Here is a 17,843-nt window from a genome sequence, read left to right as displayed (position 1 = left end):
TGCGAGGAGTCAGTGGGGGAGCGGCTCCGTCGTCTGAGCGGATGCGGCGGTCCCACATGTCTGGACTCTCCGTTTACATTATTCATACGGGGGAGGGAGTGACTTCTTGGCCTTTTGCGCCGCTGTATAAAACGAGGAGTCGGCGTCAACGCAACTACAGATGGAGAAAGCCCGCCGCCTGGCAGCGTCACCGAGAGCCAACCCCGACCGCGTCCACTTGTGACCATCGCCATCGGCACACCATGCCCGCGCTCCGCGTGCTCTGTCTGGCGGCCGCCCTGGCCGCGCTCGCGCGAAGCGGCGTCGCCGCCGTGGGGCCGCTGGTCCGCTGCGAGCCGTGCGACGCCGCGGCGCTGCTGCAGTGCAAGCCCCTGCCCGAGGACTGCGCCGAGCGCCTGCGGGAGCCCGGCTGCGGCTGCTGCGTGACGTGCGCCCTGGGCCGAGGGCGCGCGTGCGGAGTGTACACGGCGCGCTGCGGCTCGGGTTTGACCTGCCGGCAACAGCCGGGCGAGAGCCGACCCCTGCAAGCTCTCTTGGAGGGACGGGGAGTGTGCGCGAGCGCCGGCGCGCCGACCCAAAAACTCGGCGCCATCCCGGTCCCGGCGCAAAAACAAGGTAGGCGGCGGAATCGGTCGCGATGCTTCTTTTTGGACCGCTTGTCGCGCGCGCGCGCGCTGCCATTCGGGCTCGCTTGCTGGCTGGCGACGGGAAGGGGACGCGGCAGAATTCCACCTGGCTTTGTTTTGCACCTTGCCTTCGCTTCCGCACGTTTCCCGGGTTCAACAAATTCCAAGTCGCGGTCGACGTCTTGCGCGCAACGCGGAATGGCTCCACGTCAAATGGTGACCGTTAAGAAAAATCCGGCTCCTACTGTGCGGCGAAGTGACGCTCGCGCGCGCGTGCGCGCGCCGCCCCTCCGCCGCGACGCACAGCTGTGCCGAAGGAATATCGAGGCTCGAAGTCGAGCGCATTTTGGACCGTTGCGAGCGCCTGCAAACGCGTCCTCGGCGGTGGTGTCTCGGAATGCGGCGGCTCGATATTCAGCGGATATTCAGCCCTGCCCAAAAAGTCACCTTCGTCCTTTCCCCGTCTCTTGGTACAATTTGACTTCTCGTGATGTTTGGTGTGAATGCAGACGGCGCTGTTCGCAGTCGCGAGATGGCACGCACGCCACCGGTGTGTGAATACACACGGTTGTGTGTTTAGGCGCTGCTGACGTCAGCAACCCAAATCTCTGTGTGCTTTTTCTTCTCTTCGGTTCTCGGCTTTGGCTGCGGCGAATCTTTCACCCGGCAGCCAAATTGTCGCACAAACACATCGCTACACGCGGCCACCGGTGTGCTTTCACACTTGCGCAACACCCCCCCAAGTGGGCTTCGATTTGCCCCCAAACTTGGTCTCTGCTTCTGTGCGAGATGTGCACGATGTGCTTTTGCCAGAAATGACAAATAGCACCAAAACAGATGCATGCGTTGAGGCTTTTTTTTCCTCTCCTTTTTTTTTTTTAAACCTGTAATCTACCTCCTCTCCGCTGCTCATGACAAGAAGGGCAACGACAGGCGCTGCTCTGCATGTCATTGCTGTCCATCGGTCCCAATTTTCAGTGCCGACTTCTGAAGACAGTCGAGCGTGCCGCGACATGCACAGATGGTGACATCTTCAATGCCTTTGGTTTCCGTTAAGAGTCATCGCAAAGCATCCGTTTGTCCTTCTCGAAGTACCATTGTGGAAGATGTTGAACATACCGCATTCTATTTGGAAGAATATTCCTTTCGAGACAGAGGATGGTAGCACCCCCGACACTTGATGACATCCTGCATTGTTTTTCTGAGTCAGCCTGGGAGATTATGCAGTCACCCCCCCCCCCCCCCCGCCCCCATTATAAAATTGATCAAGTGGTCAGACAGGGGATGGCCAAATAAGCGACGCCTCTTCCGTGCTCCTCTGCCGCCATTCCCACAGTCGAGACGGGCTCTGCTTTGACTTGACGCGTTCCGCGTTTGCGCCCGACTGCGTACGCGCGTTCCCGTCATTGCTTTGCATCTCCAGAAGCTTGGTCAGAACCTCCAACTGTGATGCGTCCGACCACCTCGGACGTGGTGGGAATTTGAGTTGCTTGTGATATCGATGAATAGTGCTCGTTTCCATCTTCCTTTGTTATCGCCAGTCAAATGACTTCGGCTAAACGTCGTCTTTGGTGATTTGAGAGCAAAGCCACGACCATCGAAATATCGGCTTCATGCCATCTCACGCGCACCCTCATCTTTGACTAAATACGCAGAGCGAGTACAACTTGAAAGGAACTGCGAGATCTCCATTTGCGGATGGTGTTAAAGTGGCCACTTCCGTTCCCAGTCGTGCGTCCCAACTGCCAAATAGTTGTGCCGTTCCTATCGTGATGCCAAGGCTTTGACGCACGCTGCTGTCATGTGAATGAAATACGCCGACGTCCATCACGCGGTTCCGCGGCGCTCAGAATCGGTCTGCCTGTACCTCAACCAAATCCCCCAAATTTGTGTTGCACCACCTGCACCACAACTTAGACCTGCTTTCTTCTGTTTCCAATGTGTAGTCTACTTTCGGTCACCAAACTGTCAGCTGCGCCGCTAGCACATCATGGAAAAGACACTCATGCGCTTGGCATTTTGCCAAAATGCCAAAACGCGGTCAACAAGACTTGCAAATGAAGACATGCAAGATTTTGCGCTGCGTATTGTGGCCACCTCCAACCCTGAAGTTGCCCATCCCTGCAAGGCGATGTTCCTCCGTTCTACTTCTCTGAGCAGTAATCAACGACAATTGACTTCCCGTGAAGTGTCCCGTTCAAGCAGTATCCTCCTCCTCCATTACTGCTCATCAAGATCACGTGATTCGAATGAAGACGCGAATTCGTTTCTCATCTGGCTGTGCTTGTTCTTTCCTGCCCCGCCTCCCTCCTCACCTGGCCCCAAAAAGTCAAGGCAGACAGCTGTCTCGCACTCTGAGTTCCGTTTGAGGTTTCGTCCTGTCACGGGGGTTCGGGCTAACTTGTTCATAACTTTCCTACATTCTTCGCAGCATTCTGCGCTAGTCGAGTACAGTTGCCCCATTTGCGATAACCCCTTTGTTTTTTACCGCCCTCGTGCAGACGGCGGGCGAAATGGGGTCGAGGAAGGCCCCGCCAACAAGACGGCGGCAGTGAGCGCGTTGCCGCCTTCGTCGACTGTCAAAGGCGGTCAGAGCGGAGGCGTGATGGACACCGGGCCTCCGTTACACAACAAGCTGATAAGGAAAGATCAGAACAGGAAGACTCACAGCTACAAGGTGGCGTCGGTGTCAGAGGGAGCCAACGCCGACATGCAGAACTTCTCCCTGGAGAACAAAAGGGAGTCTGAGTATGTAAGTCAAGGCCAATGAGATGTCTGAAAGGAGAAAAAAGAAAGAAAAAGATGCGCTTTTCATCTTCTTGTGCATTCAAAGTCATAAAGTTGTGGTTCCCGATTGAGAGCGATTTCGTTTTATACAAGCAGATTTCAGGGCAACGTGTCTGAAACTGCGCAGCTTCGGCCTCCGGCGTTATTGCCGCATCAGTTTGGAGTGAAGATGTCAGCAATTCCTTTGATTTAAGATTTGAAGGGCATGCCGTTCTGTACTTGCTGCCATTCTTATACCAGCACCGTGAATGTCGGCGCGTGGCCTCGTGCTGAAATACGGGCGAGGGCAGTTTCGTGCGTTGAGCTAACTCAATGTGCTTCACAGTACTGGGATTAACTCATTCAGTACCGGCCAATTCTAGACCAAGTCTGAAAAGACGTTTAAGAACGTCTTTGGGAGTGAATGAGTTAAAAGCTCAGCATTTTAAAGCAGTGACAGCAGGGGTGTCCAAAAAAGTCATTTTTGTCGCGTCTCCCTTGGAGGGTACCACCGTATCAAGAAGTCAATGATCAGGGTTTCTTCGACTATTTCGCGAGGGGTTTGGTGACAAGAAAACGCTCCCAGCATCTGCGTTATCTATTACAGATGAGAATTTTAACAAAAAGAACATACGGCGCGAGTACAAGAATTTTGGCGAAGGAGGATTTGGAATACGCTTCGACGACACCTCCATTGGCGGCCGATTGCGCGCGCGTGCAGCGTCGCAGCCTAAACGCTTCTTCAACGTGTTTGTCACGTCTGCGCAGGGCCCGTGTCGTCGGGAGATGGAAAGCATCTTAAACAGCCTGAAAATCAGCAATGTGCTCAACCCAAGAGGCTTCCGCATACCCAACTGTGACAGAAGAGGCTTCTATAAGAAAAGACAGGTGACCCTCACACACACACACACACACACACACACACACACTTCTCCCAAACGCACTTGTAGACCCACCGCATGCCTGAACACTTCTATGATATCCTCACTAATTCATCTCACCCACCAACACATACACAATCAAACCCCCCCCCCCCCCCACACTTTTTTTTTTTTTTTTTTGCTGCTCCGGTTGCCTTGACAGCCACATCAACACTATATTATCTGAAGGGCCACAACCATGTATTACTCCAGTCAGTGAAGCCGTCTGACTCATGCCTCACAGGAAATGAGGTCGGTCAGGTGTGTGTTGTGGGAGAACGTGGGGGGTAGGGATGTAAGAGTGCGGTTTTGGGAGTGTGTGTGTGGCACGGTAGCTGCGGCGGCGAGGGGAATGTATGGATGGCGCTTGTTTGATGGCGGTAGTTTTGGTCGTAGGTGGTGTGGGGTTCTCTCGGTGAGCTGGAGAACAAATGGCGGTTGAGTTTTTCTCGTCTGTGGTCTTTTGGGCTCGGGCCACCCAAAGTCAAGCCGTTTGCGAGGCAGCGGCCAGGAAGCGAGGACGCTCCGACATGTTGGCAGAGGCCCCTTAGCAGGACGCAAATAGCACCATTAAAGTCGGGCCCCCGTGCCGCTCGCTTCGACGGAACTTATCGGTGCCGGCCTACATCTGGATTTTGGCGAATGGAACGACTCACACTTTGAAGGTGTCTGGTAGGCACTCAATACTGGGTGAGGGTGTTTGCGGAGTCGACGGATATTTTCGGGTTGTGCGCTTGCTTCATCTCGATGTATCGTGAGCGTAGTAGCGGTCGCCATTGTCGGCTGCGGGCTAGCTTCAATTATGTATTTACACTGAAAGCTACTTACGCTACTGATTTTAGCATCTGCTTGATAAAACGTGTTCATGCGCGAAACTGATCTGGCCTTCCCATGTGGAGTTTGCATGTTCCCCCCCCCCCCCCTGTGGCTGCGTGGCTTTTCTCCGGGTACTCCGCTTTCCTCCCATGTTCCCAAAAAGCCTGCACGGCAGGTTCACGGAACGCTCGAAATTGTCCTTGTGAGTGCGAACGGTTTTTGGTCTATGCGTGCCCTTCGATTGGCTGGCAACCGATTGAGGGTGTACTGCCTGCGCCCCCTCGTGAGGAGTAGCCGATTCAAAAAGGGGATGGATGAATTGGACCTTCGCACGTACTCCTTGCACTGTGCTCACATAACCCAGGTTGAGAAACATCCACCCATCCATTATCCGAACCGCTTTCTTCTCACGAGGGTCACGGGCATGCTGGAGCCTATCCCTTATGACTTCGGGCAGTAGGCGGGGTACACCCTCAACTGGTTGCCCGCAAATCGTAGGGCACACCTAGACCAACAACACACCTTGAGACAACGTGGAGCATTCGCTCAACCTACCGCGCATATTTCTGTAATGTGGGAGGAAAACGGAGTACCCCGGAGAAAAGCCGTGCAAACTCCGCACAAGAAGGCCGGTCGGGACCTCCGCCCTGTCAGGTGGGCGCGCTAACCGGTGCGTGAGCGCGTCGGCGGGTCGGGAAACACCGGAAATTTCAAAAACGAAAAACAAAACAGGCCTGCCGTATGGCCATCGCCCAGGAAGCGTTACGATCACGCGAACCAAGTTGAAGAGCAGTTCGGTGTCCTGACAAAAAAAATGTCCGGCCAGTCTGAGGCTGGCACGAGACCGAGATCTTTGGAAGTCAAGTGAGAGAAGACCAAGATCTTGAGTGACGTGAAACAAGCTGTACAATTAAACAACTCAAAAAAGACAAAGAAGCGTATGTCATGTCATATGATGTCACAGAGGTTGGCTTGAACTCCCGGATTGGTTTCATCTTTTTTTTTTTTCTACAAATGTTTTTTGTTCATCTGGAGTATTGTAAAATGATAGTCAGTTGTTGTTGTTTTCATACAGACTTTAGTATGCTACATAAGAGGACGTTTCCTACGATCCCTGGCTGATATTTGCTGACCTAAGTAGATGTGAGAAGGACTGATTTGAACTTCAAGTTCAAACTTCCAAGACTAGTTGTTGTTGTTTTTTTTTGGGAGGAGAGAGGATTTCTTTGAACGCCGTCCCAGTCTGAAACGGAATGAGTCACGATCGGAGAGCAGCGTGATTCAGCCATCAAAACAAGCCGTAACGGAATCGCAACAGGCTCTCTCTCGTCGCGTAACGTCGCCCCCTTTGCAAAACAAGAGTCTTCCTTGTTCGTTTACTCGAGCCTGTCGACAAATATCCAGCGGGAATGTGTCGGTCTGTGCGAGTGCGGCAATGTGCCAAACCCTTATCTCCCCCCCCTTTTGCTTATTTAGAGGGCCGGCGGGGTGTGCGGTGTGAAGTCCGTCCGAGGGAATGCGTCTTCACGGTGCGCTGCAGATTTATGACCGGAAACGCACTGAAAAGGAGACCGTGTGAACCGTCTAGGGTGACAATAACTGTGAAAAAGAAGATTGCGCGGCGGAGGGGAGGGGGGAGGTGGGACGGGGTAGGGGCGCAATCTTTCACCTCGACTCACTGAAACTTCATCCGGAAAACACATTTCAAACTTTCATTTCTGTTTTTTGTCAATTCCTTGCGAGGTGTCCGCCGATCGGAACTTACTCGGGTGAACTTTTATGTCGTTTCTTTTTTGTTGGCGGATTTCCATTGTGCCTTCAAAACAAAGCTCGCGAGATGGATGACGGAATTGAGGAAGAACTCATCAAATGGCTTGCCCAATCCGACCCGCCTGACAGCTTGATGACCAAGTTGGCCCAAAAGCAGCCAAAAATAAGCCTCAAACTAAAAATATTGTAAACCGTAAACTCAACAATCTGACGACAAAAAAAAAAAGCAACACCCCCCCAATCACTTTTTTGGGGCGTCGCCGCTGGAGCCGCACAGGTGGAAAAAGTGTCACCTCCGAGTTGCTAACTTTGCAGTTTTAAATAGGAGTTTTAATGAAGTGTCAATGTGTGCCTGGTGTGTGTATTGCTGGTAATCCGAGTGCCTCGGGAGACGTCTGAGCTGCGTGAGTCTACCTTGGCCAAAGAACAACCTATTTTTAGCTGCAGTTAAATGAATTGCTTCAGTATCCCAGCGGAGGCCATGCATAGCCCGGCCTGACCCATTCATTACAGCCATCGCTCTCGAACTTTCTCCCTTCCCGCGGGACTTCCGCGCGTTCTATGCGCGATTGATTTTAGCCGGTTCCCCCGTTTGTGCCGATGTGTCTTGTGCGCGTCCGTGCCGTCTTTCGGTCCGTTGCATGACCGCGCTGATCCGGGCCTTCTGCCCACCTGGCTTTCCCTTCCTTGTTTGGCCCGGAATCGGCTGGCGCGGGCTTGCGAATGGGACAACAGTTTCTGCGGCTCTCCGTGTACTCTTTGTGTGTGCGGTGAGAGGAGGAGGAAGAGGCGGCGGCGGCGGCGGCGGCTCGAGGATGGCAGCCGGGTGCCTGTGTACCCGTTTTCAGTCGGGGCTGAACTATTGAGCATGACTCACAGGGGGGGGGGGCGGGGGGGGGCGTGCGCAAATGTATGCGGTGACCACAATAGCTTTATAATAAGCGCTCAACCTTCGGGGGACCCGGACGGCTATTTCGGCTGCGTCTCTCTCGCGTGCCGTGTTCCGTGGCCAGATTTTTAATTGGGCCTTTGTTCCCTCTCACTCAGCCACGTTGGCCGTTTGTATGGTGGGCGATCACGTGACATTTCACCGGTGGAGCAACCGAGAGCGACGCGTCTCAGAAGACGAGCGACAAACAGCCGTTTCAATTTGCTCGCTGCCTGATTTATCGATCTCGGCTGGATTGTCGGAACGCACTTGACTTTGGAGTCAGCCGATCCTCCATCCGGCGTCTCCGGTTGGTCCTGCACGCCGCCGCTCGACTCTCGTCTGGTACTCGTAAGAGGGAGCGTATCACTCCTACTCTGGCATCCCTTCGCCGGCTCCATTTTAGAGTTCTTGTGCTACGATTTGTTTTTAAATCTTGAAATGGCCTCTTTGGAATGAACGTTGGGCCGGCCCCCCCCGTCGCCGCCCACCTTTCAAACTCCTCATTTTGATTCTTTGGCTTTTTGACTCGGCGTGGAGACTTGATTTTCAGTTTGACTTTTAAAGTGCTGTCGAAACGCAGTTGACTTGAGTTGAGCGTCGAGTTATTTAACGCTCAACGTTCTTTATATCGCCTTGGTGGAGCCGCCTTGAAAAAAAAAGACTTTTGAAAGACTTGACGTGCAAAACGGGAGAGCCTGAGCTGATATTTTCAATCCAGAACAATTTGACCGCGAGGCAGACGTGCTTGCCGCTTCATCACCACCGCGCCGCCCTTCGCAACTCGAGCGCATAATTAAGACAACCAATGTGCACACGATTAAGCTGCTCTCATCTGCCGGCTCAGCTCGAAAGTAGCAGCTGGCCGCCTGGAGAGGTGATCGACGATAGCCGGGTGGCGCTTTTTTTTTTTCTTCGGAAGAAACGGAAAAGAGAGAAAAAGAACCCGATGTTAGCGCCGTTTGGAGACATGCGGTCGTCGCCGGTTGAGGTATTTTAACGGGGCTGCGTCTCTATAAAGATGCCTTTGATGGCGCTCTCAGTCTGCACGGGCAAGTTGACGACACCGGAAACAGACGCCTCGGTCACCCTCCAAAGCTTGACCGTGTGCCGCGCGATTTTTCCGAAAGGGCTGTAAAAATTGGACCGGAACCGAACTGGCCCAGTAAATCGCTCCAAAAACAAATTTAGGTTTGACTTGACTTTTGTGTTATACACAACATTCATTCTTCAGCAAAGTTTTCATCGAGATTTGAGCTAATTCAGTACTGGTTTTAGGCCAGTGGTGTCCAACCTGCGGCCCGGGGCCATGTACGGCCCGCCATCCATTTTTCAGCGGCCAGCAATACGACCAAAACAATAACAATAATAATGACTTAAAAATGCCCTTTGGCACTAGCCACAAGGTTAGTTAAATAGGTGAAGGTGGGGGGGGGGGGGGGGGGACCTTGGCATGCTTTACGGTTTGGCGCTAGTCTGAAGGGGCTTCTTTGAGGGTGCACGACAGGGTTGTGCTCTCTCCGGGATCCTCCAGGATCCGGAAAACAACCCTCAAAGTAGCGGCCCTTGTGTGGAACTGGACCCCAGATGCTGAAGGTTGACTCGTTCCAAATAGAGGCCGCCGCCGCCTCTCAGTCCCACTTGGCCATATTATCTTGCTATGAATTGATTCGCTTTTGATGCCCCTGAAATTGTGCTTGTATGTTTTACCGCCGGAAGAGTGAGATCAACAGGTGGGCCCCTCAGCTGTCACCGACCGAGGACGGATATCGGCCACGAGGATTAGAGCGAGCTGGAGAAAAGCCAGGCCCAAATCATTGTGTAATTCTTTGCCTACATCATGCGGAGCTCATAAAGTTGCCACTCTACAAAACCAGGGTCCCGGCGGGCCGTTTTAAATGACTGCCGAGGCGCATGTGCGCACGTGTTGTGTTTTTTGAGGTGCAAATACGCTGCAGCGCAGTCGCGACTTGATAGCTAGCGCCTTTACGTTCGTTATATCCAGACGAGGGCAAATTGCGGGCGGCCCGCCGGGATACAATGCGGTCATCCAGTTTTGGGTGACTTTGTTTAGAGGATAAGAAGCAGCGGCATTTGGATTGTGCATAAACATTTTTTTTCTTTTTTTGCGCAACAACATGTTTGTTGACGTGTGTTTAGGGGAGCGCATGCACACGCCCTCGTGCACTCTCAGGCCATAATCATTTCCAGATGATTTTGAGTGTCTGCCAGACTCCCAGAATAGCAACACTGGTTTCCCTGCAACCCTCCGACTGGCCTTGGCAAATATTTTAGTAGCGCCGTGTTTACCTTTGCACTTTTTTTTCACTCCTTCTGCCTCGCTGTTTCTCATTCCGAGGCCTCAATTTCAAAAATAGGAAAAGGGATGTGATGTTGCGCACGCTGGTAAAAACCCCAGTTGGAATCCGTCACTATGATCTTTAGACACATGCAGCAGGGGTGTCCAGATTACAGCCTGGGGGCCATTTTCAGTGGCCGGTGACATGACAAAAAAAAAAAAAAAAAAAAACATTTAAAAGGTGAAGGTGGGCAGCGTGAGAAGGGAGAGAATCCTGGCAAACTTTTCGCTATATTCAAAGATACGAATGAACCGTTAAAAATGAAAAGAACAACACAATTTCTCTTCGAAACACCGCAGCGGACCAAGATGAATTTTCGAGGCAAAAATAGTTTCTCCCGCTTTATGGCTGTTTGATGAAGACCTCACATGAGTGCTCCTCAAGTAACCGTTTGAAAGTGGTCACTTGATTCGAGTTTGTGCTTCTTTTTAGCTTCTGAATGTGGAAATGGGATTCGGCAGAGCCGGATCTACTCTGTTATAGAGGGCCGTTGGCCACCCCAAAAACTTGGCAAATTCCTGCACGACTTGCCTTGACCACTTCAACAGAAAGCTAACGAACAGTCCAAACAAAATGCAATTACTTTCTTGACTGACTTTAGCGTGTTTCAGAAAGTTGGCCCTTTCGCGCTTCCATTTTTTCTGTAGCCTCCAATGAGAAAGTTTGGACACCCCTGATATACCTTTACAGCGTAAATGTCATCAATACCTCCCCGATTTTCCCCACAAGACAGTGAAAAAGGTCTTCGTTACAACGAAGCGAACTGCCGCCGCGACCCAGCCAATGAACAAAACGGTACGGTGCGCGATTCCCTGCTGTTGCTCGGTGAATAGCACTCAGTCAATGGGGGGGTGGGGGGGGGGGGGGCCACGTCCGGCAGTCCGCCTGACTCGCAATCAGTCAGCTCACACTTGCGTGTTCCGGACTTGACGGCAACAGGTTGGGGAAGGCCATTTTCGAGGCTCAAGATGCAAAGTCAGGCCATGTCGAGTTCAACTTGCGAGACCGAACGTTTGCCACCTCTCTTTTCAGTGCCGTCCATCCAAAGGCAGAAGGCGGGGATACTGCTGGTGCGTGGACAAGTACGGACAGTCCCTGCCCGGCTACGACGGCGGAGACGAGAAACAGTGTCACAACCGCGAGAGCCAATGAGGGCCACAAGCTGGAAGGCAGGAAAGCCAAAGAAGGGAAGAGGGGGGGACGAGGGGGGAAGGGATGCAGCGACCGGCGGAGACGCCCGTCCATCGCAACTGCCTGTTCGGCGCTACGGGTTCCTCTTGGTTGTTCTCGAGAAAATGATCAAGCTTAAAAAAAAAAAACAAAAAAACTACAACAAAACAAAGAAAATAGCAAGAAATTTGTCATCTGCACTATTTTGCTAGCGAGGGAGCGAAATGAGGGAATTTCCCACTCACTTTTAAAGACCTTCTTTGTGACTGTGACCCCCCCCCCCCCCCAAAAAAATGCAGCGCCCCCATAGCAATGCGCGTCTGTCTGCGAATGTGCCACCGTGCCTCTGCCAGTAGTGCTCGCCTTGCATTGTGCGTGCGCTGCTGTGCGATTGTGCAACAAGTTTGTTTTCCCAAAAAGTGTTTGTGTAAATACTCGACAGGACATCACGAAGCCAAGAGACCCCGAGCTCTGGCCCCGTCACCTTCAACAAAACAAACAAACAAAAAAACGCTCTCAGGGTCCTTTTTCCAGAGAAGGATGATCTGGCACGGCCGCGGCGCCGTCTTCAAATTCCAGCGCGTTGGCCAATTGAGAGCCTCGATCGCCGGTTGTGGCGGGAAAGGAGCAGATGCAAGCCGCGCAACCGTTGCAATGCCTCAAAACTGACCTTGACATGCCTTCCCTCCAAAGGAAATCCATCTCTCGCGTATCAAATGCACCCCTCGGGTGGTTTTTTGCGCGTCGCATGCGCACGCTAATTAGCGGCCATCAAGAAAGCCAAAGGCTAAAAAAAAAAAAAAAAAAAAGGAAAGGAAAACAAATCGACTTCTTTAAGATTTGGACCTGGTCATCGTGCTACCTTTCCCGGCTTCGGATCCCGGGACCCGGCTTGTGGGGGGGGCCGGATGCTCCGGGGTCTGACTTGTGTTTTCCGAGCTGGCTTTTTTGATCCAAAACGTTGGAATGCACCCCCCCCCCCCCCCTCACCTCTTCCACAAATGGAACTCACGGAGTTGCACTTAGCCTTTCTATACCGCACATGTGGGGGGGGTGGCTGGTTGAGGCGAGGTGGGTTAGCGGGCTGTCTTCTTCCATGAACCCGCCCCGACGGAAGCTCAGGAAAATGCACGCGACGACTCCGTCGACGTCGACGCGTCCCTCATCCCGCGTTCGGGTTTTTGATCGTGCTCGGCCGGTTCCAAATGGATCAGTGCGCCCTCCTCTTTTGTCTGTCGCCATCACCTGTTCCCGTCCATCCTTGATCCTTCCCACCTGTCCGTCCAAGCTCGTTTGTCCTCATCCTCGTCCAAACCCCGATGTCCGCACGGGCTTCGTATCCGTGCCTCATCCTGTTGCCGTGTCTCTTCCGCGGTACGGTATATGGGGCTTTTTTTGGGGAACACATACTGTATATATTTTTGTCCTCGCCTCGAACGCGACAGCCCTCTCTCTTCCCCCCCCCCCCGTGTAACCCGGCGGAGGCTTGCTGAAGCGCGCGTGGGCCCGGTGGGACTGGGCTGCCCCCCGCCACCGGCGCTAGCTGCCCCTATGCTACAAGCACAAGCACTTCAAGCACTTTAGCTGCACCCGCGCAAAAGAAAAATTGGGCCTATTTGCATCCGCGTACTTTTCCTTACAGGTCATGTCAGTGCGACATGCCGTACTGTAAATAATAACCCCGGCTAGGGGAGGGGCCATAAAGAGGAGGGATCGAAGCCGCGCCAGGAAACTATTTTCAATGTGATTGTTGTCGGGTTTTTCTCCTTTGGGCTAAACGCTCGTACGATCGTATGCTGACAAATCTGTTGGGAGGCGGGGCAACTATTCTCACAAGCGGCAGGGGGGCCCGAGGGAGGAGGCCCGGCGGCCTCGGAAGAGCTTCCGTTGCCATGCCGTCCCGCATCCTGCGCGCTCGCGCTTGAAAAGCGGACAATGGCGCCGATGAAGAATGTTGCCCGGTAGCTCGGTAGCGCCGTTCCCGGAAGTCACGGCGGCAGCTGACGCCCGGCCCGGCCCGGCCCGTTGGTGCTACGTGTACGTCCCAGCCATTCATTCAAAGACTTGACGTGAGGGGAGGAAAAGGAATGAAAAGCCTTGAAGCTCTTTCTTCCCCAATATTTGCGAGTGTGTCTTTTTTTAATATATATATATATATATATATATGCCGTACATATTCTTTCCTGGCCACTTTGTGTACAGTTCTTAAAAAGATGACTTATTTATCGAAAAAGAATCATAAGCTGATCCAAACCGGGTTTCTCGTCAATATGTCGGTGACTCACCGATCGCACAGCAAACCCGAGACGGTCATTTTGTTTTTGGGGAATAGAATCACTACGTGGTGTTGTTTTTGTGATCTCCAATTTCTTCTGTTGCTGATTAACGCGACTGCCTTTCAAGTCGGGCGCGACTTTCTCTCGGAAAGTCGCCGCCGCCGCCCGTGCCGCCACGTTGTCACAAAGCCAGGTTCGCACTTCGGGAAACTCAACTTTCACTTTTTGCCTGCTGGCCACGTTACGGATCTCTCGGTTCACACTTTCAACCTCGGGTTCATCCTTCCTAGTTGTCGTTTGTCCTCCCCCCCCACCCCAAGCATTTCTTAATACTGAACTCAAAACCTCACCGGTATCACGTTATCCGAGAATGGAACTGGTCTGCTTTGAAATATCATGTGTATTTAATGTCCTTTTTTTTTTTTTTTAATAAAAAGTGAAGACATTTGAAGATCGGCATTTGTCATTTTGTTGGCTGATGTTTCCGCAGCGTTTTCTTAGATTCCGCCGGGGCGGCCGAGCAACAAATCCGCTGCTGTTTTCTGCGAATGCAATCAGGCACCCCTCAGTCTCGGAATGTGTCAATAAGGATAAAGCAAGGGTACAATTTGTAAAGAATAAAAATAAATCTGCTGGTGCCAGGCGGGCTGGCAGCGGGCACGAGAGGTGGAAGCAAATTCCTGGGCCCGACCAGGGCAAACAGAGCAGGTCAAAAGGTAGCGCGCCGCTCAATGTCCTTGGCCCGACTGTCTAAAGTTAGATGAGTGAGGACCTCCACTTGAGACGCCCCCGCACCCCCGATAACGCGACACAAAAACACACCCAATATCGCAAGTGGGGTTAAGTCCTGTTTTTATTAAATATATCGACTATTTTTTTTTCCCTTTACCTTACATTTCAATTACAAAAGTGAGCGAGCATTTAGTCTCTTTGGAATCGATATAAACAATACTCTCCAACAGCAGCATGTAGATCAGAACAGAGGCGCCACTTGTGAAACCGCATCGTGGGTTGAAAGTGTGGGACTCCTTCTATGTGGTCATGTGTTCTTCATCGGAGAGAACAGCAACATACAAGGTAGAATGGCAACTAGCGGTGACAGACACCATTGAGAGAGGACACATAAATAGTGGAGGTAGGTCAATGTTGAGATACCCGTCCGAGCGCAGTTGCATTACTGGACGCCGGCCTGTCATACTATCGGCACCGCGCGGAGCCATGGCAAATGTTTGCCGAGACGAGGTCAATGTTCAGATCCATCGGACAGTTCTGCAGTCACTCACAAGAGCCGATGGAGATTCACATCAGGCGACCAAAGACATTTGGATGGAAGCCGCCAGAAGACAACAGACATTTGGACACTCAGTGCTTTCATTCCTGCTCGGTTTGTCACAAACAAAACCTCCGGACAACTTATAAGGTACAACGAGCTCAACTCTGCGATGGAGTTAGTCAGGGCCAAGATAAATAGATGCACATTAAAAAATAAAACCTGACAACAACAACAGTAACACGAAATGTTATAAATACCAATAATAATAATAATAATAATTGCACACACACACAAAAAAAAACTGCACAAATTCAACCCAGTAGAAATAAATAGAGCGAAAAGTAAATGTATCGATATTTTAAAATCTCCATTCAGAAAAACAAAAATAGATTCTTTGCCTCTTCTCTTTGGGACAGACGTCGGAGAGGGAACGGGGCGATGGCAGTCCCATAATGACAGTGTACCTGATTAAAACACCACCAAGGACCAGGTCAATAAATAAACCGCTATCAAAATGGAACGTCGGTGGCTCGCTTCTTTTCCTTTGGGAGACGCGCTCCTTCCTCCTTTTAAGAGCACTCGGAATCCACCGCCAGATCGACGGAGCCGAGAATCTTCTTGCCGTTCCACGAGTTCACGCACCAGCATCGTCCCCTTGGACCTTCCAGAGACGATTCGCACTGCAGACCACCGACATTAATTGTTTGTTTTTTTTTAGAATTATTTGACCTTCCACGTGATATTACGGCGACCGCTTTTTGATCAAGTTGGTCGCCAAGATGCAGTTGACGCTCACGCTCATTCCACAGTGTGGCTGACGTCATCACGGCTGCGACTGCATCAACCGCAGGAGAGGGTGTCGGAACCCAGGTCGCAGTTTTAGTTGGAACGCGTACACGTTTCGCGTGTTTGTAACCGTACGCTACCTCGTTTGGTTTTAGCAACAACAAAAAAACACCCCACGTTGTTTCATGAATTTGTAAGTTGAGGGGTTCGTTTTTTTTTTTTTAACGAACACCGTCCTTCGCTACCACCCGACTTGTTGGACCACTGTCGTGTTTGTATTTTTGCAATGGACTAAGAGATCATTCGAACCCAGTCGGTCGAATGACTCCGATACGGAGAGTCACAAAACACATGCAGGGTGATGTGGTCATGATCCGTAGACCTCAAATTGTCTCACGAACACGCACGTACTTACCTGCTTGGGTTTGTAAAGGCCGCGCTTGTCACAGTTGGGGAGGTAGAATCTGGTCAGCTTGTCTCCTAGTTTCTGTTGGGATTTGGCAATCTTCTCCAAGGCTCTTTGCAGCTCGATATGACAAGGCGCCTGTGTGGAGAAAGCAGGCGACGAAAAGCTTCAACGCGGGGGCTTTTCAAATAGTCCGCGTGCTCCCCCTAGTGGCACCAAAGTCGTCGTGCCGCGATTCGCGGCAAACTTTTAGCAACGTAATCCCGATGGATGAAATTGACCGCCCCCCCCCCCCCCCCCAAACCGATCGAGTGGGCCGCTCACCTGCTCGACTGATTTCTTGTGGATGGCGACGAGTTTGGCTTTCATGCTCTCCTGGGCGTCGGCAGCCGCCCTCGGGTCGTATGGCTTATTCTGGCCGGGGAGGTAGTAACCGAAGCCGGGGTCCGAGACCACGGCGAAATTTTCCATCTCAGCCTCTTGCTCGCCCTGATCTGGGGGAAGGACGTTGAGTTAAAGTGACGCGGGACGGATCGGGCGTCAGAGTGGAACGCTCGGTTTATGAATTGACTTGGAGAAATGAGATCGAGTGGCCGGCGAGAAAAAAAGGAAGGGAAACAAAGTAGCGCGCGTCGTGTGTGCCCGCGCGTGTTACCTTGTGTCTCAGGCTCGGCTGTCGGCTTAGGCTCGGAGCTCTCCGTGCACACGGCTTGCCCCCGAGTGAGCGAGTGCAGCGGTCGGGGGTCTCCGGGTCTCGGGGCGCACCGCAGTCCGGAGCCGCACGGCGCCGTGTAGATGCCGCACAGCTGGTCGGCCGCCAGGGCGCAGGCGGGACAGCATCCGCAGCCGGGCTCCCGCAGCACCTCCGCGCACCCGGGATCCACCGGGGGGCACTGGCTCAGCCTCTCGGGAGTGCACGGGGAGCATCGGATCGGCTGCGGCACCACCACCGGGGACCCCAGCGTCCCCGCTGCCAGCACGGAGCACACCGCCGCCGCCACCACCACGACGCGTTTCACGTAAAATCCACCCGAAGGCATCTCGAAGTCTTTCCGCCGCAACGATAGAAGAACACGATTGGAACGCGATAGCGTGAATATTCACGAGGCTGCCAAGGGATCTCGCTCGGTAGACTGTTGCGTTTGATTTGAGGGGGGGGGGGGGGGGTGTCGAAGTGTGTGTTGCACGCACGCAGCCCTCCCTATTTATAGCCGGCGTGTTTGACGCATCCGCGTTATGAATGATTTGAGAAAAGAAGGTGTAGTGATAGGCCGCGCTCCGATTGGCCCGCCGACGTCGGGGCCCGGCGCCTCATTTGAATACAACACGTCACGTCAATATTTATTTTGGAGCAGTCCGTCCCCGCACGTATCGCAGGCCGGTGACGACACGGGCGTTTGGACGCCACACCGAAGCACCACTCGAATCAAATCTCCCACGACGACGACGGCGACGGCGACAGTGTTGCGCTTGGCGACGATTCTCGCGTTTTTTCATCACGAGTTGGAATTTGCTCGCATGCAGATTTCTCGTTGAATTACCCGGTTTGAGTGGTGACGTGGTTCTTTCAGCGCTCGGATGAATGAGCCTCCTTTGTTTCGAGTAACCCCCCCCCCCCCCCCCACCACCACCACCACCACCACCACCCCCACCCCCCATTCATTTTGTGCTCCGCAAACTTTGACCGTCCCGTTTGGGGGAAACTCGCTGCGGTAATGAGCGAAAATGCGGTCGCGCACGTCTGCC

At 52.7% G+C, this 17,843-nt stretch overlaps 2 protein-coding genes across 2 annotated transcripts; one reads left to right on the top strand and one right to left on the bottom strand.

The window, feature by feature from the left end:
* LOC147203160 (insulin-like growth factor-binding protein 3) lies at positions 1–14,083 on the top strand. The gene is made up of 4 exons (XM_086116204.1): positions 1–615; positions 3,128–3,378; positions 4,161–4,280; positions 11,219–14,083. Exons 1-4 carry the CDS (start codon positions 42–44, stop codon positions 11,336–11,338), a joined length of 1,065 nt encoding a protein of 354 aa, XP_085972330.1. The 5' UTR covers positions 1–41; the 3' UTR covers positions 11,339–14,083.
* A 384-nt stretch (positions 14,084–14,467) lies between these two features.
* On the bottom strand, positions 14,468–17,605 carry igfbp1a (insulin-like growth factor binding protein 1a). The gene is made up of 4 exons (XM_086116375.1): positions 16,753–17,605; positions 16,422–16,591; positions 16,107–16,235; positions 14,468–15,585 (listed from the first exon to the last, which is right to left on the bottom strand). The coding sequence occupies exons 1-4, from the start codon at positions 17,135–17,137 to the stop codon at positions 15,475–15,477; spliced, it is 795 nt and encodes a 264-aa protein (XP_085972501.1). The 5' UTR covers positions 17,138–17,605; the 3' UTR covers positions 14,468–15,474.
* Between the last annotated feature and the right edge of the window lie 238 nt (positions 17,606–17,843).

The sequence above is a fragment of the Hippocampus guttulatus genome, chromosome 7 (genome assembly GCF_054856545.1).
Source record: "Hippocampus guttulatus isolate MCC_2025c chromosome 7, RoL_Hgut_1.0, whole genome shotgun sequence".
NCBI lineage: Eukaryota > Metazoa > Chordata > Actinopteri > Syngnathiformes > Syngnathidae > Hippocampus > Hippocampus guttulatus.
This window is presented reverse-complemented; position numbering and strand designations above follow the sequence as displayed.